A 20,213-nucleotide genomic window follows, 5' to 3' on the forward strand; every position below is an offset into this window, starting at 1 on the left:
ACTATTTAAGAAAATCATTTGATTTCATCATAAACTACCCAGATCAAGTGAGTAAAGAGAAGTGGACTGATATACTTCAGTATATACTGATATACATGATATCTACATGACAGCATTTGGAGGCAGGACCTTTCTGACGATAATCAGGATTACAAAGTGTCAGAATAGTGGGGCCTTAATCCAACACCCAAAAAGCCTGGGCATTTAAGAGGACAGGAAAGGACAACTGAGACCTGCTTATAAAAGAAAATCATCATGAATATCCAACAAAATGACAGTGACACACTGCTTCTCTGACTTTAGACTTGCAGTCTCCAGACTCTTGAGAGAATAGAATTCTGTTGTTGAACACATTTGGTCTCTACTATTTTCTCATCCTATCAGATTCAGGGGAGACACAAAGCTAATCAAACTATGTCTTGTTGCTAGGTTTCCCAGTGGGTCCTGGGAAGTTTTCTGGCCAATCTCATCATTTGAATTTCACAACATTCCTCAGGAGTAGAATTATCAACTTGGTTTTTCAGATGAGAAAAATGAGTGATAAGTCTATGCTGCTGGGCTTAACCTAGAGAGATCAAAGCCAGGTTGCTAGTTAGCAATTCAACAAACAGATGTCTCCAGTACCTGATCATTCTAGTATTTTAAAGGTAATGCTGAGTTTTGTTTTGTTTTTTTAAATAATGTGGTGACTTTTCACCACTATTTACAGAACTTTTACTTGAGCCTGGCAGTGTGGTATCTCATTTCAGTACTGACATAAATTCAGCGAGATACCCACTATGGCCTTGCTTTAGAAGGTGCAAACTCGGCCCTACAGAGTTTAAATAACTTCTTTAAGGCCACACGACACCTGGGAATCAGTCTGTGCCTTTTTGTCACCAATGATCATGAGTTTAGCCAATTTGAAGTCAGCAGCTGTTTTGAGAGATAATCACAATAGACTCCAAAATCTTAGATAAGAGGTGCCTCAAGTGATCACCAGTCAAAATGTGCTAAAGTGCAGTGTGGAAGTTTCCAGCTAGCAAAGGATGTCCTGCCAGTGAGAAACACGAGGGTGGCAAGGGCAGAGGGCATAGGATTTCAGGGCTAGGAAAGACAAGGTGGACACATATGGAGATGCTTGTTTGTTTGAAACAAAAGCCATAGACCCAAATGGGGCTCTGACCTCTTGTGCCTCCCGAGGCCCTTGCAAACTAGAAAAACTAAGGCATGTTGACAAGGAGCTGATTCAGATGCTATGCTGCATTTATATCCTGAGACACCATGAATGCAAATGATATTTTAATTTGTGTGTCTAGTACCAGATTTAATTGTGATCAGACAACAAAGTCCCAAGATACCTTCAACGTTCCTGTCTATCTCTTTACATTCTTTGCTCCTTAGATTTATATCTTTAAGGGCCAATGTTGTCCTCCATCTGAGTCAACAGGTCCCTCAAGCCATGACATAATTGGGCTAGAAACTGGAATTTAAATCACTGGGGAACTACAGGATGGGTTTTTAAATAGTCATCTTTCTAAAAACTTTCCTTAAGACACCGTAGAAGCTCATTATAGCTCAACATAATTATGCAAGTTTGACGCTACCTGAAGTCTCCATCTTCCTGGATATAACTGCAGAGGAACATGGTTTACAAAGAAGCATGAGAACGTTTCCAGAATTTTAAAGATAAAAGATTGTGCACAATGTTTCTTTCTCTCTTTCTTTTTTTTTAAGATTAATTTATTTATTATGTATACATGTTCTGCCTGCCATGTATGTCTTCACCCCAGAAGAAGGTCAGATCTCATTACAGATGGTTGTGAGCCACCATGTAATTGCTGGGAATTGAACTCAGGTTTTCTGGAAGAGCAGCCAGTGCTCAACAAGCCATCTCTCCAGCTCATACACAATGTTTCTAATACAGCAATCAAAGCATCCTTTGGAGAATGTTGCATGTTGCTGAAGTAGTTTCTGCACTCAGGCACATAAAAGAGAGTTCTTCCCTAGGATGTCATATGTTCCTTTTTAATAATTTTGTTTTAAATTAGTTTATTGTGGGCTGGAGAGATGGCTCAGCCGTTAAAGGCTAGGCTCACAACCAAAAATATAATTTGTTTATTGTATGAGTATGTGTGGTGGTGCTGATGAGATTCACATATATCACAGTGCATGTGTAGAGGTCAGATAACAACATTTTTGGAGTCAGTTCTCCCATTCCAATATGTGGATTTGGGGAATTTGAACCTGGTTTCCGAATTATAGGCAAACACCCTTACTAGTTAGTCCATTTTGCTGACCCCTGTTCCCCTTCTTTACTTAGGTCTCGTCAGACTACTGGCATGCCACTCCTACAGCATTAACTTTGGTATATGAAGGTGATTCAGTCAGCGAGAACGAGAGCAGAGAGCGAGAGCCAGAGCAAGATGCAGGACAGAAACAGAAGCACAGACATGAAGACACACAGAGAGAAACTATGTGAAGCATTCCAATGATAGGAAGTGAATGTATTTATATAAGACACCCTTTCAAAATTCAATATGATGCTTATTTTAAAATTTATCTACTGAGGCTGAACATACACCTATAATCTCATCATTTGGAAGACTGAAGCTATAGGATCAAGACTTCAAGGCCCAATTGATAACAAGTTTAAGAGCCAGCTGGGCTCATGAGACCCTATACCAAAAATGATCTGTATTTTTATTAGTCATGTGACTTCAAGATTCTATTTGAGTAGGAATCAGTTTGTCTAGCTAAATCCTGAACCTACTTGTCTTATTTACAGCAACACCCTCTGAATTTTTACTACTAATGTATACATTTATTAAACTGATCTGATAATAAACTAATCAGTATGGGAATAATGTCATGATAATCTTGACTATTTCCTATTGCTATTTTATCTATTATTAAATAACAAGAAGCTTGAGCAAGTGGTAAGTGCTGGTGGTTTTTCACAAAGTTTGATCAAGGCCTCATCTCTATGCTGCACAATGTGGAAGGTTCTTCACCAGCACATTGGAAACTGCTTCCAGAGCCTCTAGAATGAGGGGTGATTTCTGTCTTCTTTTTTGATTCGTGTCCAAGTCTGACACATTGGCCTGAGGTAAAGCTGTCTGGAGAATAATATACAAAGCTATTTTTCCTGCCAACCACATAACTCCTTTCTTCTTTTCATTGTTACTTCAAAGACTTGCACAGAAATAAGGTGCACATCCATATACCTGACTTTCCATTGCTCAGTTTTCGTCTTGCTCACAAATGTTGGCCTGAAAATCAGTTAGTTAATAGTACCAGGGATTATGAAATTAGTTTAAATCTACACACTGTCCAGTAGATGACAATGGAAGAGTACCTGTCACAAATTACTTGCTTCATCTTCCTGTACATTTGACTTTTGCAGGGAGAGTTCAAACCTAGATCAGGCCTTGTAAGCATCTCTTTCATGTGTTTGACAGTGTCAATTTTTTTTTTATGTGAAGAAGGTGATGACCTGGGAACCCTCTTGACTCTTTCTGTTTTTAAAACTCTTCAACTATCCACCCACCAAGAGCTATTTTGAAGTGCACATGTCAGTATGTGAGTAATTAATTCTAAGTTCGTGATGATGTACACATAGCCCATGAAGAACATTATCAGACCCTCAGAAATACTGAATGATTGCAAGACTTCCATAGACCTTTCTGAGCATCAGAAGCCCTGATGTGTTTCAGTCTCAAAATATTGCTTTAAACCTGTGAGTATATTTTAAGACCAAAATAAAACATAGCACTGTAATTAGTATGTATAATACTCATATATTACATGGAAAATGAAAAGTACCTTGAAATGGCGAATTATTTTGAGCATCCTCTGTTAAATGTATTTGTTGGCAATGACATAACAATTCTCATTCTAGGAGAACTTGAATTGCTTTGCAATTTCATGATTGAATTCAATCACTACAAAATAAAACAACCTGGAGGTGAGCTGCCAGAGCAATTCCTCACAGCATGTATGAATGGATTGTCTCTGACTTATTTGTAAACACAAATAACTTTCTCACAAGATCATATTTATTTAAAGTCACCTAATGGGATTGCTCTTTATCAGCATTAAGCATATCATTACCAGAGTAGATCATGATGACCTATTATGACAATAGCTATTATTTCTTAGGTGATAGGTTCACAAGTGATTTTTTTTAGATGAAGTAAATGAAAAGATTATTGCCATACATTACACACCCAGACATAATCTACACCAGAGATGATAAGAAGGAGGGGGATGGAAACAGAGTATAGTTGAATTTCTCCATAAAGACAGATAAAAAAAATTAATATTCTAATCAGGAAAAGAAAAATGCTGAGTGATTATAGTCAATGATAAATGTTTTCCAAAGTAAGGAAACACAGAGAGATGAAGAAAGATGATCTCGATTAGTCCACTCTGTTAAAAATGCCAAAATAGAAGCTATGAAGTGCTTAGCTCCAAGTGGGACATGTATATTACAGCTGCGCATTCAGGATTCATCACAAAAGAGGGGACAGAAAGATTTTCTATTTGTTTATTCATTTATATGTATTTATAATAACAATGATTAAAAAGCAGGAGACTGTGGGTTTTGGAGGTGGAAGACATAGAAGGTTAGGAGGGAGAAATAAGTAAAAATATCTGAAGCAGATTTTTTGAAGCAGAGAATGATTTAGCAGAATAATAGTAGTAGGTTCTCCTCTGTGGCCTATGAGCTGACTAGACATAGGTTCGTGGCCTGATAATGTTGCCAGATATGAATTTCATTTGTGGAAAGGCCCAATCACAAATCTGTTGTTTATTTCCATGATGTCCATGCCACTATTGGGTTAGTGGACATGTCTAGTTGGGCCAGTCTGTACTGTAGCTCTCAGAGTTCACAGGTGGGTGAGACTGAGACTTATTTCTCTCCCCTGGTAGCATGTACAACACCTTCAAACACTATGGAAGCTACCCAGTAGGGATGAATGAAGCTTCTAGATGGTTCCATCTGGATCTCTCCACATTTCATTACTCAACTATGTTATGTCTTCAGTAGGAGTGTCTTACTGTCATGTTGTGGAGGAAATAAAAAGTAATTGCAATAGCTTGCAATGTTTGGGAGTCTCCAAGGAAGTAACAGCCTGGATGCTTATTTGTTAGTCTGTGGTGTCTAGTGGGAGCATTGTCACCCTGTTATAAGGTAACTCCATTTTAAATAATATTTTTTACTTTTATTGATTTTTTTTGTGGATGTCACAATAAACATTCCAATCTCACTTATCTCCTTATCCCTTTGCATCTGCCCTCTGACCTTGTAACCAAAGAGCAATGAGAGTGAGAGAACTAGTCCTGCCCTACACCAACTACAGCACACAGGAGAGTGGGTCCTGCACCCCAAGAGGGCAGCACACTTGAGCTGACTCTGTTGCCATGGATGCAGGTAAGCCATCCCGGAAGGAATGAGAGCAGGAAGACCGACAGCTCCCTCATCCCCCAGCCTGTATTCACACTATAGCAATTGGGAGAGAGGACCTGTCACCTTGCCTGGGCAAAACAGTAGAGCTGGCCCTGGAGATATGGGGTTGGATTACCTGGATCTAAGGGCCTGAGAGGAGAAGAATTGGCCCTGCTCCTTGCTGTAGGCTGCATTGAATGAGCTAGCCAGCCGAGGCAGTGCTGGAGAGCTCATCTGGGTAGTGACAATGAGAAAAAGCTAGCAATTTGACCAACTGAGTTGACCAACCCAGCTACCACCCAGACCCAGAACTACTGTCTACAGACCTACTCATCATTGACAGCTGATAGGGGAGGGAGAGTCTTATTTCTTCAGCCCTTCTTGAGGGCTACAAGAGGTTGCCTAAGACCTCTAAGATGGTCTCATACCCACACACATGATGAAACATTAAATGGATTCAGTGGATATTGAGAGAAGGATGGGGGGAGAGAGAACATGGACTCAGGAGGATAAGTGGTGGGGAGGAATGGGAATGATTTGGAGGAGAGAGAATGGAAAGCTTTTTCAAAACACATTATATGCATGTGTGAAATTCTCAAAAAAAAAAAAAGTTAAAGTGCTTCGAGAATGGACTTTCTCATGAATTGTGACAGACTTTCTCCTGGTTGTCCTAAAAATATACTAATGCCCAAACCAAACTTGCTGTGTCTAAACAATTTAATTTGACTAACTTATAAACTTCTAATATCATTCTATTGATGGTGCATTCCAGAATGATTGATGAAAACAATGATACAGAGAAAGAAACTAAACAATTTGGCATTTGATGATAGTCAATATTCTGAGGTTCATGGGATTAATTATTCCTCTGTTCTTTCTTCCAGAGAGGAAGGGTGAGTGATAGCCAAACCTTTGCAGAAATATACATCCTAATAGGAATCACAAAATTAGTAACAATGGTCTCTAAGCAGAAAATAGAATTACACTGGAAATGAGAATGGACTGGAATCAAGTCTTACACTTGTGATTTTGTATTTAGATACAGAGCCTTACCTTCAAGTATTGTACATCGAAAACTGTTGGGTGCATCAGTGAGAGAACTGGGCTTAAAGCCTCATTTACTTGATTGTTACTATAGTTCTCTGTCAAGTGGCAGTCACAATATCTGTTAGCAGTAAACATATCCTCACCCAGTATCAGGTGGTTTTCAATAACCTCCTGATTTCAAGTAGTATCATGTAGACAGCCCCAAAGTGGTTTCTACAGTAAATGAAATTACTTAACTTTCATTGTTGCATCTAAGCATTGTATCATTCTAAACATTATTGCCTTGTTTGTATACATGAAAAAAATCAATTTTGGAAGCAATGACCTAAGTTGTGAAGGGCACAGAAGTGGAAGATATAAAGCTAATAATTATCCCCTAAAATTCTGACCCTGAAGTTTAGAACTGACATCAAGTTGTCTGAAAACAAAGAAGAAAACACAATGTTGAGGAAGGGTAAAGGTGTATTACAGGAAATAACTAGAAAATCTCAGTCCTTAATTTCTAGGAAAAGGCTTTTTCCTACTCATTTTACTCCGGAAGGTAATAGGAAGAAGTTGAATTTTTGAAAAATGTCAATTTAAAATATACATATCCAAGATTTGTAAGGAAGAACTGTAGGGAAAAATTATTTAAAAAATGTAGTGGCTGGTCGAGTAGGTAGTTTTGAGTTGAAGGCAGCCAGAAACTGATGAAATCTATTACCTAGAAATGAAGGAAAATCCTCCAATCATTTGCTCCTGAGAAGGCTGGCTGAGGTTAGGAGGGGTAATGGCTTTTTGCTGTGGTAGGTGATGTTTTGTAGTTGAATCAGTCATAGCATTAAAATTGTAATGCCATGCTTATCCATCATAGCTATGTTTAGAATGAAATATTAAATAATTTGAGAATCAATCTGACTTCTATGTTTGAACTAGTTTTCATGCTCAAAAAATGTAAGATTATTTAATCCAAACACAAACCAGAAATTCAGCATGCAAGCAGGATAAAACGTTATAAAGTTCTGTGTGGCTTTGTTCCCTCATATGTCTAATGACATAATATAGTCCTTAAGATTAGGGGATTATGTGCCTGAACTCATTAAATAGAATAATATATGTATGTGTATTTTATATATAGTAAACATTTGACTGATAATGTGATTTGTTACTATTTATTGTACTATGTTTTCAACATTGAAGTCTAGTGTCTTCTTCAACATAATTACTAGAACCACATGCTCACTACATCTAGGAAATTATGTAGTTACCACAAAAATCGATTTTTCCCTGAGTCTATTTCTCAGTTCTGTAACTGAAGAAAGTATTTAAACTTTCAAATCCTTGCCTTTTAAAAAAATCTATAAAATGGGGATATTTATGTTAGCTTCACAAAGCTGTTTTGAAAGAATATTTGAATTACTTACTGGCAGGTATTAATCAATAGATGATTGTCCTTGCCTACTTACTAGGTGAGGCATTATTTTAGACTCTACCTGAGTGGGGACTATGGGACAGCTGATTTCTTACTCTTCTTGGCTGTGCAAACTTGAGTAGAGTGATTAGTCTTTCATGAACCCATTTGCACTGTTGGCAGGAGGTTGAAATGAAATGATGTTTGTCAATCATTTTCAACTGTGCCTTAGAAGGATGCTATGAATAAGCAAATCATAGTCCATGCCATTTTCCGTTAGACATTTGGTCATGACATGGCTGGATTCCTGACTCATTCATTTGTGGATGCATTTTTTTGCAGCTTGGAAAATACCTACCACATGGTAGATTTTGATACAGATTTTGTCAAATAACCAAATGACCTGGGCTTGAGTTCTGTCAATGTTGCTATGTAGTGCTTGTATTACTTAGGACAATTCACTTAAAATTGCAAATATTGGGTCTTTCATCCATATAGTGGTGATGAGGACAATTGAATAATAACTGCAATTAAGTAGATTTAATTATTAAAAGATTATGCACAGTGCATGATGTTTCTTAGGTATCCAAACCTGCTTTCTATTGGTATGATGTTATTTTGTCTTTGAAACATCTAACATCTACTCATCTAAAACATTAATTATTTTAAGCTGCAATTGAGGTAAATTAAGAATGCTTTTAATTACCTCCAGAATACCCAATAGACATGTGTTTACTTCAAAGCAGATTCAGGGTTCTAAATCTATAATGTAACGTATAATTGTTTTTCAGACACAGTTTCAGATGGATATGTTTATGCTGGAAGATGAGTAAGGCTTTCCCTATCAGTTTATCTTCATAATTTTTCTTATCTTCATCTTTCTTTATAATGAAACTTGGCAGGCAAAGTTGGACCAATGCTTCTGCAAAGGAAGGCTGAGCATCAACCATGCTACTCTAAATCCCTTGGCAAGAAGGCAATTTGAAAGTAAGAAGCTAAGCTTTAACCCTGCAACCAAAACAGATAATGTAGCAATAGCCTGTATTTTATACACCTGGTGGAGTGGAAAATTGAGTCTGTTTGAAGTATTAGGTTCCCATTTCAGTGTCTAAAGTAAGCCTGCAGAAACCAGTCTTATTGACTAGACTCTTATTTAGCTTAAATATTACTTCTTAGCTCATTTCAAATGGAGAATAGGTGAGTAAAAACTCTTGTTAGCTACACTGGTGAACAGCACCACAGGATTTATAAAATAAAGATTGTGGTGAACCAAACTCAACATTTTTTATAATAATAAAAGTTTTTTTCCACTGTATTCCTATAAATGTTTTTGAAATTACTTTTCAGGTCCACAAATTTGACTCAAATTAATAGTCACAAAAAGTAGGAAACAAGTAGAAATAGGAAGAAAGAGTTACACTAATTAATAAAGCCTATTATATGCTTGCTTATTTTTTTCAGGCCTCATTTTTTTTCAAGCATTACTCATTTTCTTCAGACATTTTCAACTAGCATGTATGAAGTAATGCTGCCACTCTCTTGAACTCACTTCATGTTCTTCATTTTGTGTTTACTTTGGTCAATTGTACCATGGTCCTTTGGTCAAATCTCTTTTCTATTATTCACTTAGCAACAGCAATTATTTCCAGTATGTCCAATTAACACCTTCACAGGCCATCTGAAGTTTCCCATCCACCACTGTCACCTGCTTGTTAGACCTGTCTTCTCTTGCAGGTAGCGCAGTTCAGGGTGTATTCATTCCCTAAGCTCGGATATTACAGTGCTGAACTTCTTTGACATTATTAAATATGAGATTGCTAATTAATGATTTAATTTCTATTTTCATTTTAGTTTTTTTCTTTTAAGCAGGAATATAACTGTGTCTATCTCAGAGTCTTGCAGTTAATACTGACAATAATTGCCTTAGGGCTATAGTGCTACACTCCATAAAGGGTGGCTGATGATACCATCTCTTGCATAGACTTTTGGGGCAGCTTCCTAGCCGATGTTTCTGCTCTCTTCTTTCCTCTCCCTTTCTTCTCACCCCCTACCAGATTATGTGAAGTTTCATCTTTTCAGCACCTGCTTTAGCTCCTCTGATGAAGTGATCATTCTTCTCCAAAGGTCTCTGCAGACATATAGATTTCTGTACAACACACCTGATATTATTCAGTCTTATATAAGCAACTATAGCAGTTGTGATCATGGTCGTGACAGTAGAATAACAGCACAATTGTCCACTAACACAAAAGTCAGATACATTGCTAACCCTCTGTGCATGCTCAATGAATATTTATCATTATAATGTCCATATTGTAGATAAGGGAATGAGTAAAAGATTAAAGCATCATAAATTTGGTGTAGTTTATCAGTCATAAAACTGTTTGAACCAAATAAGCTGACACACTATGACATCCTTAAGCTAATTCCATTTAATAGGGCTTCTTCCATCAGCTTTTTTATACTTTTTGTTCCTTACTGATGTAGACATAGGTGTTTATTTCAGTGTAATGGCAGTCTTCAGATAGAGTTCTCTGTAGCTGCCTTTTGGTTTTGGATTATTATCTTTAATATATTGCCCCCTAACTCTGCTACCATGAAATGAAATAAACCATATCTTTCACAGTAACAGCTGTTCTGTTGCCTGCCTCTGGCCAGCTTATGTCAAAAGCTGTTCATGATTTAATAAAGACTCTCTGTAGATATGCAATGGACAAGGACAAAGAATGTTCTATTTTTTCCATTGGTTATTAGACCGTTCAAATAACTATGCATACGTATGTGATTTGGGGTAAGCCTCCCCTCTTTCATTTTATCAAAAGGAAACAACAACCCTACACATTTGTTGTTTTACAAGAATTTTATGCTGATGAAATAAGATATTCAGAAGAAAGGTAAGCCTTAAAAAGTCACAACAAAGGCAGAGGACAAATATAATTAGCAATACATATCACCGATAAATAAATAATAGTACCAATTTGTTTTACATCTAAGCTAAAAGATGCTTCTAATGTTTCCTATATGGCATCTCATGGGTGCTCAGATACCAAGAAACAATAGAATTCCATATAGCTCTAAAACATCCATGATTGTCCTTAATCAGAAGTGAGAAATGTTATCTCTGTGGCTCCTGTAACCCTAGATGAAAGAAGACCTGATAACAGTTTCTACTTTTTAAACATAGTATCCCAGAAAGAGGACACATTCATTCAAGGATTCATCACAACATTTCCAGATGAATGGGCCTCATGAGCTTGTCTCAAGAAAGTAAGTGGAGAAATTCTTGTTTTCCTAAAATTGACTTTGTATATGCTGTTCAGAATGTTGAATATAACTACATAATGGGAAAAGTGTGTAGACTCTGGATCACCACTGCAGGCTTCAGACCCTTTGCCTGTCTCTTCCTGATGCTGTGATCAAGCAATGTAATTTGTCTTTTATGCCTCACTTTCCTGTTCTGTAGGACAGTGTCCATCTTGCATGATTATACATATTATAGTAAATTCATAACTTGAGCTGTGTAGACTTAGAACTGCATTGGATATTTCTAAGTAAGTTTAATATCTGGGAACTAATTCATAGTAATTATACAGCTCATAAATGCAGTGAAGTACCCCTGTCTCCTCCCTCAAAAAAAAAAAAAAAAAAAAAAAAACAGCTAAAAATAAAGTTTACAAATTTTCCTGGATTATTCCTCAGGTCTTCCATCAATTTTCCTATTTGCCTAGGTTGGAGGTTTTATCTAAATTCACCAAGGAAGATATAGCATGAGATTAATTACTTGTCAGAAACCAGACTTTTTAAAAAGTTTCCTGGGGGTTGCTGTTGTGTTTCTAATTACCGTTATGTTGGCAGTTGAAGGTTCCTTTTGAGAAAAAAAAATCTACCACCACCCCCCCCCAAAAAAAAAAATTCTGGTGAATTCTCTGCCAACACAGGCATGTGAAAATTCCCATGAAGAATATGTTACCAGGAAAAATAAGACCTACCAAAATCCTAAGCGACATTTGACACCAAGACTCTTATTGTAGTTAGGAAATCATGCCTTGCAATTATTCATGCCAATACGCATGTGATTGCATTATCAGTTAAGAGTAGTCTAGTCTAAGGATTATGACCTTGTCCCATCTCTTCTTTACCTTTTTTCAAGTCAATGAAAATTCTGAACCAATTCAGGACCTTGGAGGTGGGAATCGGGGGTGGGCTGGGGGAAGGGGAGGGGGGCAGGAGGGGGGAGAACAAGGGAATCCGTGGCTGATATGTAGAACTGAATGGTATTGTAAAATAAAATAAAAGGGAAAAAAATTATGAACCAAAAACATTAATTTCGCAAATAAATGATTTTGATTGAATGAGAACACTGAAACATTACTAAAAGGGTGCTATTGTGACCCTGATTTAAATAAAAATGTGCATAAATATAAAAACATATAATCAAGTGTTTAATGCTTCCTCTTTTGTAAGAGTTCCTGGCTATTATCAGTAAGTACCCTTTTAGTCATGATAACATCATTTGAATAAACAGGAAAATTATTGCTACTTTTTAGAGATAAAGTGAATGATTTGGCTATTCATTTAAGAGTTACAGCCATAGGTTCAGCCCATATTTTGTTTTGGAAGTAAAAGCAATTTGTAGTCACATTTGTGTTGCTTCTGGAAATTCTTGATTCTAAGCCACATGTGAAATGGGTTCTCAAGCTCCTTGATTATATAAACAAGCATTCATCAACACACATATATATGCTAGTTGCCGTGTTTTAGGATTAAGAATATATATGAAAAATCATGTGACTGAATTTGAGACTTGTACTGCTTCTGAAGACAGCAATTCCTGGCTCTAACAATGTACAGAATTTAGGTCGTAATAAGTTTATATTGTTCCCCTGGCTCAACCCTCTACCCATTCCTTGTGCTTTCAGTGAAGAGGCTGAATTTTATTAGCAATATTATGTACACATTTTGATCCTCTGGCTTCTCATTGGGTCTAGCCAATAGGAAGGACAAACATGGAATCAGAGAGAAGAGGACAGAGGGGAATATGTAAAATCCACATTCCTGTAAGTAGAAGTTCAGACTCAGTGATTTCCCAGATTTCTTATTAATTTGAAGGTCTATGAATAAAACAACTGTGGTGGAAATTACAGGATTCTTCTCAGTGGATGCCATACGTGATGAATACAGCTCTGCCTGAAAACTGCTGGAAACATAGGCTAAGGACTGGAAACCTAACTCTGCAAGTTGGGAAGGTTTCGTTGTACTGTGCCAAGGTTTTTCAGGTATTTTAAGTGACAAATAATTACCCTTCTCAGGTCATATTTGTTGGGCTACAACTTGTCATTTATTTATTCTAGTGGTGCTTCCTGTGAAGTATTTTATTTAATCCTGTGACAATAATAATACATCTTCAGATGGTAACAGAAAGCTTTCTGTATCTCCAATATGCTATGCTCCTTTCCTCCCCTCACTTCCATCAGTTTCTCTTTTCAGGCTCTCAGACATTACTTCATTAGTGAGGTTTGCCCTGACCCAGCCCATATATCTCCATAGTGCACATTAAATATATCACCACACATTTGCTTCCTTCACAATATACATCAGGAAGGGATTATTTTTGTTTTCATGTTATCTCTACCTTCTCAAATAAGTTTCATGAGAGATATAACTTGAAAAATGCCCTCCTCTCCTAGAGTATCATGAATGTTTCACATAATCTCTCTAAATAAATCAAAGAACGTGGAATAATGAATGAATAAGGAAACTGTGGGGCAAAATAGTCCAGGAATTTATTTAGTAACAAGCACAACAGGAATCCAATATGTGTCCAGATGGTGTGTCTCTCTATCTCTTTCAGTTATTCTTGGAAAAATGCAGTGGACACAATCAGTGCCATAGCACCAGATGTACAGAGGTGAGTTTACATCTGAGAGAGAAAATTGACATTAGTTCACTGAGCACGAAAAGGGGAGGAGAGAACAGAAAGTAGGTAGCTGGTGATGCCAGACAAGTGACAGGGGAACTCCTAGACTACTGCTGAGTGAGGCCATTAGGCTGCTACTTGGCTGTTTCATCAATAGCCTGGGATGGACACTCAAAGATTAGTGAAAAATTTGGTGATCGGGGATAGCTGAGTGAGTCAAACCTTGAACAAGGCAATCCTTAATTTATTAGGCAGATGTTTCTAGCCTCTATTTGTCTTATCTCAGTTCTCACTCTTGTTCAGGAGTTATTAACACAAGGAAGAACTCTACACCCTAAATTAATGTTCACTAAATTACATCAATTTCTAATTATCAACTACTACCAGGTGGATTGAGTAGAGAAAGAGAACATAGACCATTGCCTTAAGCAATTACTTCTTTGTCTTCAAAGATAGGCACAGCTTTCCAAAATATTTCTAAGGTAGTTGGAATTTTGAACTTTGGTTTGTCACTTTTCTCAACAATCAGAATCAAGATATATGCTTAAAACTTTAATTTGGAATATTATATATTTTACCCCTTATTAAATATTTTATTTGTAACCATTTGGAAAGATATGGTCTTTCATAAACTCTTTACCATGAGCTACTTCTTTTAGTGTTTTAGTGTGAATCATGCACAGCAGAAATAATATTTAAAGTCTGCATTGAATAAGTGACTATAAAGTGAAGGAGGAGGAGGGATGGGTAGGGTGGTGGTGAAGAACAGGCCGTGATAAAGGAGAAGAAGCAAACTCACTGTGCCTTGCTCTTAGGGTGGGGCTAGCACAGACATGTTCATAGATGGGCTTTTTCAGGCACACTGCAAAATGCTACATAAAGATGGCTACAGTCTCATAGGTAGTTTTCAGAAGAAGCAATCCTGCTATCTGGTAAGGATCAATGATTCTCTTTTATACTAAATGGGGAGACCAGGTAGGTGTCTTCCCTTGATCCTTCAAGTTTTAGGTTTTCTAATTCTGTGCTCAAAGTGCTTCATGGCTTAGCAAGAGCTTAGGCTTCTCTAAATGAAGCTAACTCTCAGACACACAGCATTGGAAGTCTCATGATGTCATGTATAGTTCCCACTACCACTCAGAGGTCAATCATGCCTGGAACCTCTCAGGTAAGTCAAGACTCATCTTCGGTTTCTCTAAGCCCAGGCACGGCATAGGTATACCTTTCTTCTAGGGTCTTATAAGTCTCTGCTTATCTGCTGTTTGTTTAATTTACCCACCTCTTATCCCATATTCACATGGCATATTTTTACATTGTGCACAAATGTTAGTATCTAGTCCACAGAAGGGAGCTAATAGGATCACTTGGTTAACAAACATAGCGTGGTGGTTTGAAAGAAAATGTCCCCCAAAAGGAGTGGCACTATTAGGAGTTGTGGCCTTGTTAGAGGAAGTGTGTCACTATGGGGGTGGGCTTTGAGGTCTCTTTTGCTCAAGTGTCCCTCAATGTGACAGTCAGTCAACTTCCTGTTGCCTGCCTATCAAGATGTAAGGTCTCTGAGCTATAGCAGCACATCTGCCTGTATGCTGCCATGCTCCTCACCATAATAGTAATAAACTTAACTTCTGAAACTGTAAGCGAGCCACCTCAATTAAATGTTTTTCTTACAAGAATTCCCAGTGGTCATGGTGTCTCTTCATAGCAATAAAAATCCAAACTGAGACACATAGTAATGGGATTCATTGTCCTGTTTTCAAGTAAGCTATTCCTACATGATAGGTTTTCTTGTGAGAGTTGGATACTTGAAAATAGTTGCTACTGAGTAGAGTCTTCTGAAGATGTATAGGGCCCACAAATCATATTACGTGTTTAGGATGATGTAAACAACAGCTACTTTCTAGTTTTTAAAAATTAGTATATATTAATTGTCTATGTTCCTTGGTTTTATAAAAATTTTCTTTCAAGTATAACATGTAGTTATTTTACATATATATATATATATATATACTTTAAGCATAACTGCATATATTATATATATAAAATGTATCATTATAAAATCTAGTATCCATAAATGAGAGAAAATATGATATATTTGTCTTTCAAAACTGACTATATATTATATTTATAATATATATAATAATAGTCTCATGGTACAGCTATTTGCAGCAAATTATATAAATTTGTTCATTATAGTTGAGTAGAACTCTATTATTCATACGACATTATCTTCATTCATCTGTTGATATACACCTAAAACTGATATTGTAACTTGGCTGTTCTGAATAGTACTATGATAAACAGGAGTGTACAGGTATCCCTGTTGCATATTGACTTAGAATCCTTTGGGTATATACCCAGAAATGAGTCAGTTGAGTTGTAGACTAGATCTGCTTGTGGATATTTTAGGAGCCTTCACATGTTTTCCATAGTGTCAGGCTGTATTTATATCCTATTAGTGGATATAAAGGGATTTCTTTCCTCACCATAATTTATTGCTATTCATTTTCTTTATAATTACCATCCTGAAAGACATGAAATAAAGTCTTAATGCTACTTTAATTTTTATTTCCCTAATGGATGAGTATGTTGAATTTATCAAATATGAGATTTTGGTTATTCTCATTCTTTATGTTTATAACATTTTTGTCCCTGGCTGTAATTTCAACAAATATCCTTTTAGGGTAGGGCAGAGTTAAACTTATTTGCTTTTGCTAGATATTTCATGCAGGGAAAATGCTAGCAGAATCTGACAATTTTGTTCTTCCCTAAGCAAATAATGGAGACATATTTGACACTTACATTTTAACTGTATATAGGCTATGTATGACTATGTTTTCAGCAAATATCAGGTAACTTGGCAATGTTGACTCCACCTTGGGAGGAGGAAAACAATTGCTCTAATAGCCAGTCATCTCTGACAAGCAGTGCTAAACCCTGCAGCTTCAGCACCATATCAGATTAAAGCAGTTCATTCATTCCTCTATATTATAGCCTTGTAGGTTGCTGCTGACATGTTACATCTTACTAGTGAACTGTTGTATGTGTATAAGTGTGAAATGAAAAAAAAATAAACAGTGTGCTACAATAATACTTTTACTAATTTTGCACATGAAATTTCTACCAGGAAAACATCATTTTTTATTGTTATGCAAGATCTAATTGGGTAGACTACCTACCATGTGTTTACTGTTTTGGATTTTGCTCTGTGTTTTTAAATGCAGTTTATTGACTGCTCTTGACACATTTCATGGTGACTAGCTTATGAAAAGTATTCACTGAATGGGTCCACATGCCTGCTAGATCTCACTAATATGATATAGCATCATTCAAAACAACTGCTTTGTTTTTTAGTTATAGGACTTTCAACTCAATATACTTTCCTTTTTGAAGTTCCTTCCATATTTTCTCCATTTGTGTTGTGGAGTGTGGTGGTATTTATAGTTTAAATTACCAATTGAATCAATGGTTTCTACAAAAGGATATGGCAGAATGTAAAGAAGTTAGGTGAACATATGTCTCTTGACACACAGCTTGAATATTCTTAATGCTCTATTTTCTTAGTAGGAAAGACCACCTTCTAGGAGCTGTTTGATGCTTGGAAATTAATTAATATAAACTTCCTTTTGTATATACACTCCTCTTAAGTTCACAGGGTCAGTGGCATTTAATATCTTTACAAAGTTACCAATGTCCTCTCTTTAGGGGCTCTCTATCTCTAATCCACAATGATGCCACACAGTTGTCAAGAAAGAGATGGCAGACCAGTGTGCTAGTTAGTTTCATGTGTCAACCTGGCTAAGCCAGAGTGTTCAGTTATTCCATCAAACACTAATCTAAGTGTTGATGTGGAGGTAGTATATAAAAGTGGTGATGGCTACAATCAATACACTACAAGTAAAGGACAGATTACTCTGGATTACTATGTAATCATTTGAGGTGTTGAACAAACCTGAGTGTTCCTCAGAAAGAATCTTGATTCTATTTCACAGCATCAAATGCTGCCTAACTTTCCAGCCCATTCATTGCCACAGTCCTATAAGCCAAAATAATTGTATTTATGTGTGTGTGTGTGTTTAGACATAAATATGCATGTTGGAATATACATATGTCCATATATAATATGTAAATGTGTGCACATATATGTATGTGCTAATGATTGTGTTTGTGTATTGGTTCTGATTTTCTAGAGAACCTTAACCAATGTGGGCAGAGGATAAACAAAGGGAAAGAGATTTATACTTAAAAAATGAAATTACATTAGAAATTGAATAAAAATAGTATAGATGTTTCTATATGTATATATATATCATATAATTTAGCAATATCTTTACAGTAAATGTAATTGATATGTTAAAGAGACACCTGTACTTTCACCTTCCATGTTCATTGCAGAACTATTCACCGTAGCCAAGAAAAATAATTAACCTACTAGGTAACTATTACTGGGTAAATATGTATATTCAACGTAGTTAATATATACAGAGGAGCACTATTTAGCCTGGAAAAGAATAAATTGTTGTCATATGTGAGAACATGGGTGGAACAGGCCATCATTAACTGTAATAAGCCGGCACAGGATGACAAATTCTGCATCATTTCATTTATGCATGGACTTTTTAAAGGTTGATTTCCTAGAAGTTGAAAGTATAATAGCATGTACCAGCTACTGAGAAGCATAGCTTGGAACAAGGGATGAGGACAGTTAATTTATGGTTACTAAGTTATAGCTAGATATGGGTTTTATTGTATATCAGAGTGGCCATTGGTGACGATGTCATTTATCCCAGAAAAGCTAGACATAGTAGGGGTTTGGGATATTTGGCAGCAAAGAAAAGAGAAATGTTTGGGAACATGGATATGTTTCTCCATCTGAGCATTATGCAGAATATACATGTATCAAAACACCACATGGCACTCCATAAATATGGACATTTTATGTTTAAACTAGACAAAAAAAAAAAAAAGAAAAACTTGAAAAGTAATATAGCTTAAATTGTCAGCTGCTGAGCAACCGTTTTAGGCAAAGCTATCCCTAAGGCTAGTCCCCAGGCCTCGGATGAAACAGACATGCCTCGGTGTCAGAAAGCATGGGCCTCTGTTACCCACATCGACGCCAAGCTTTCAGTCTGCCAAATGAAAAGTGCCTGTTGCTAGTACCGCGGTGTTTCAGATAAACACGAGCTGTAAATAGACATTGCTTCACGGGAGATGACATATCGATTCTTTTTAGAAACAGAAATTGCACTGCGTGTGGACCTAAACAAGCAAAGCAAACAATTTGGGGGCGAAAAGAAAAGGAAACTTGCTTTGAATAGCAGGAGACGACGTTTTGGCAGCGGAGCAGGGCAAGAGCTTCATGAGCCGCTCTTTAATGCTGCGCTTGGTGTTGTTCTGAGCGTAGAGGAAACCTAGAAAATACACGAGCGGTTCTGTTAGTGCCTTCCGCACAGAGGGACTCCCAGGGCTGCAGGGGTCACCAGGCAAGCTGGGCAAGCAGGATAGGGAGATGGCCAGCTCACTCAGGCTGCTCACTCAGGCAGGCAGACACAGACAGTGGGTTAGAGCCCCCAAAGTTGGTTTCCTTATTTACCTGTTATGTAGAGTTCTTACGTTGCTTTAAAGGTGATGATTACCAAAGAAAAACAGAGTGAAAGGATTTTCAGTGGATGACAAGAGTAAAATTTGGTGGCTTATTTTGGGTCTCAAATCGAAAGCATAGCCAATACTACTGGAAATAGTTGGATTGAAATTTCAATATTCAAACCAGTGTCAAGGGCCTGCAACACAATCTTCTCTTCTCGTTGCTCCCTTCTTTGATTACAAAGGAGGTGGCTGCCCTCATAAATCACACACACAGCAATCACCTGATAGTACCTTTGCCTTCCCTGAAAGTGAGAAAATCAAAGTCCTTGACAAGCAGTCTCATTAGCATATGTTGAGGAGTCCGGATATGTGGAAATCCTTCACATTTTTCACATAGTGACGTTAATGAATGGAGCTTGTTCAAGTGAAGCCGTCCCAGAGCAAGCACGGTGTGCTTCCACAGTGTTAACCCAGGATTAGAGCCTGGTGCACTCCAAGTGCATCCATGACTTCAGGCAGTTGGAGGAGACTTACAGAAACCCGTGGTGGCTCCATAGGCAAGCCAGAAAGTACCGGAGACAACTGGTCTTGTCAGGAACCCACGGCTTTCAATTCAACAACATCCCAGCCACTCAAAATGCCTGAAAGCCTGTATCTGCTTATTAATACAAATTGCTTCCCCTGAACTAGTTTGAAAGCTGTCTGATGTAAGGCAACCCCAAGAGAATCAATTAAATTGAAGTTAGAATTCTTTGTGATGGGGATGTGGCAAATATGCCCTCTGTTCCTTTTCTATTTTACTGTTCCTGCCTTGGGATTTTAAGCAAGCCCTGACCCTGAACCGAGAG

At 37.2% G+C, this 20,213-nt stretch overlaps 1 protein-coding gene across 4 annotated transcripts in view; it reads right to left on the minus strand.

The window, feature by feature from the left end:
* Positions 1-20,213, minus strand: part of Kcnip4 (potassium voltage-gated channel interacting protein 4) — a 1,069,170-nt gene that overhangs the window by 110,723 nt on the left and 938,234 nt on the right. Inside the window, exon 2 of one of the 4 annotated variants that reach the window (XM_006976097.4) lies at positions 19,089-19,190. The exons of the other annotated variants lie outside the window; for them this stretch is intronic. Coding sequence (XP_006976159.1) covers positions 19,089-19,190 — 102 coding nt within the window. The remainder of the gene's footprint in view (positions 1-19,088; positions 19,191-20,213) is intronic. 4 annotated transcript variants of the gene reach the window in all.

Source organism: Peromyscus maniculatus, chromosome 10 (assembly GCF_049852395.1).
Source record: "Peromyscus maniculatus bairdii isolate BWxNUB_F1_BW_parent chromosome 10, HU_Pman_BW_mat_3.1, whole genome shotgun sequence".
In the NCBI taxonomy this organism is placed as follows: domain Eukaryota; kingdom Metazoa; phylum Chordata; class Mammalia; order Rodentia; family Cricetidae; genus Peromyscus; species Peromyscus maniculatus.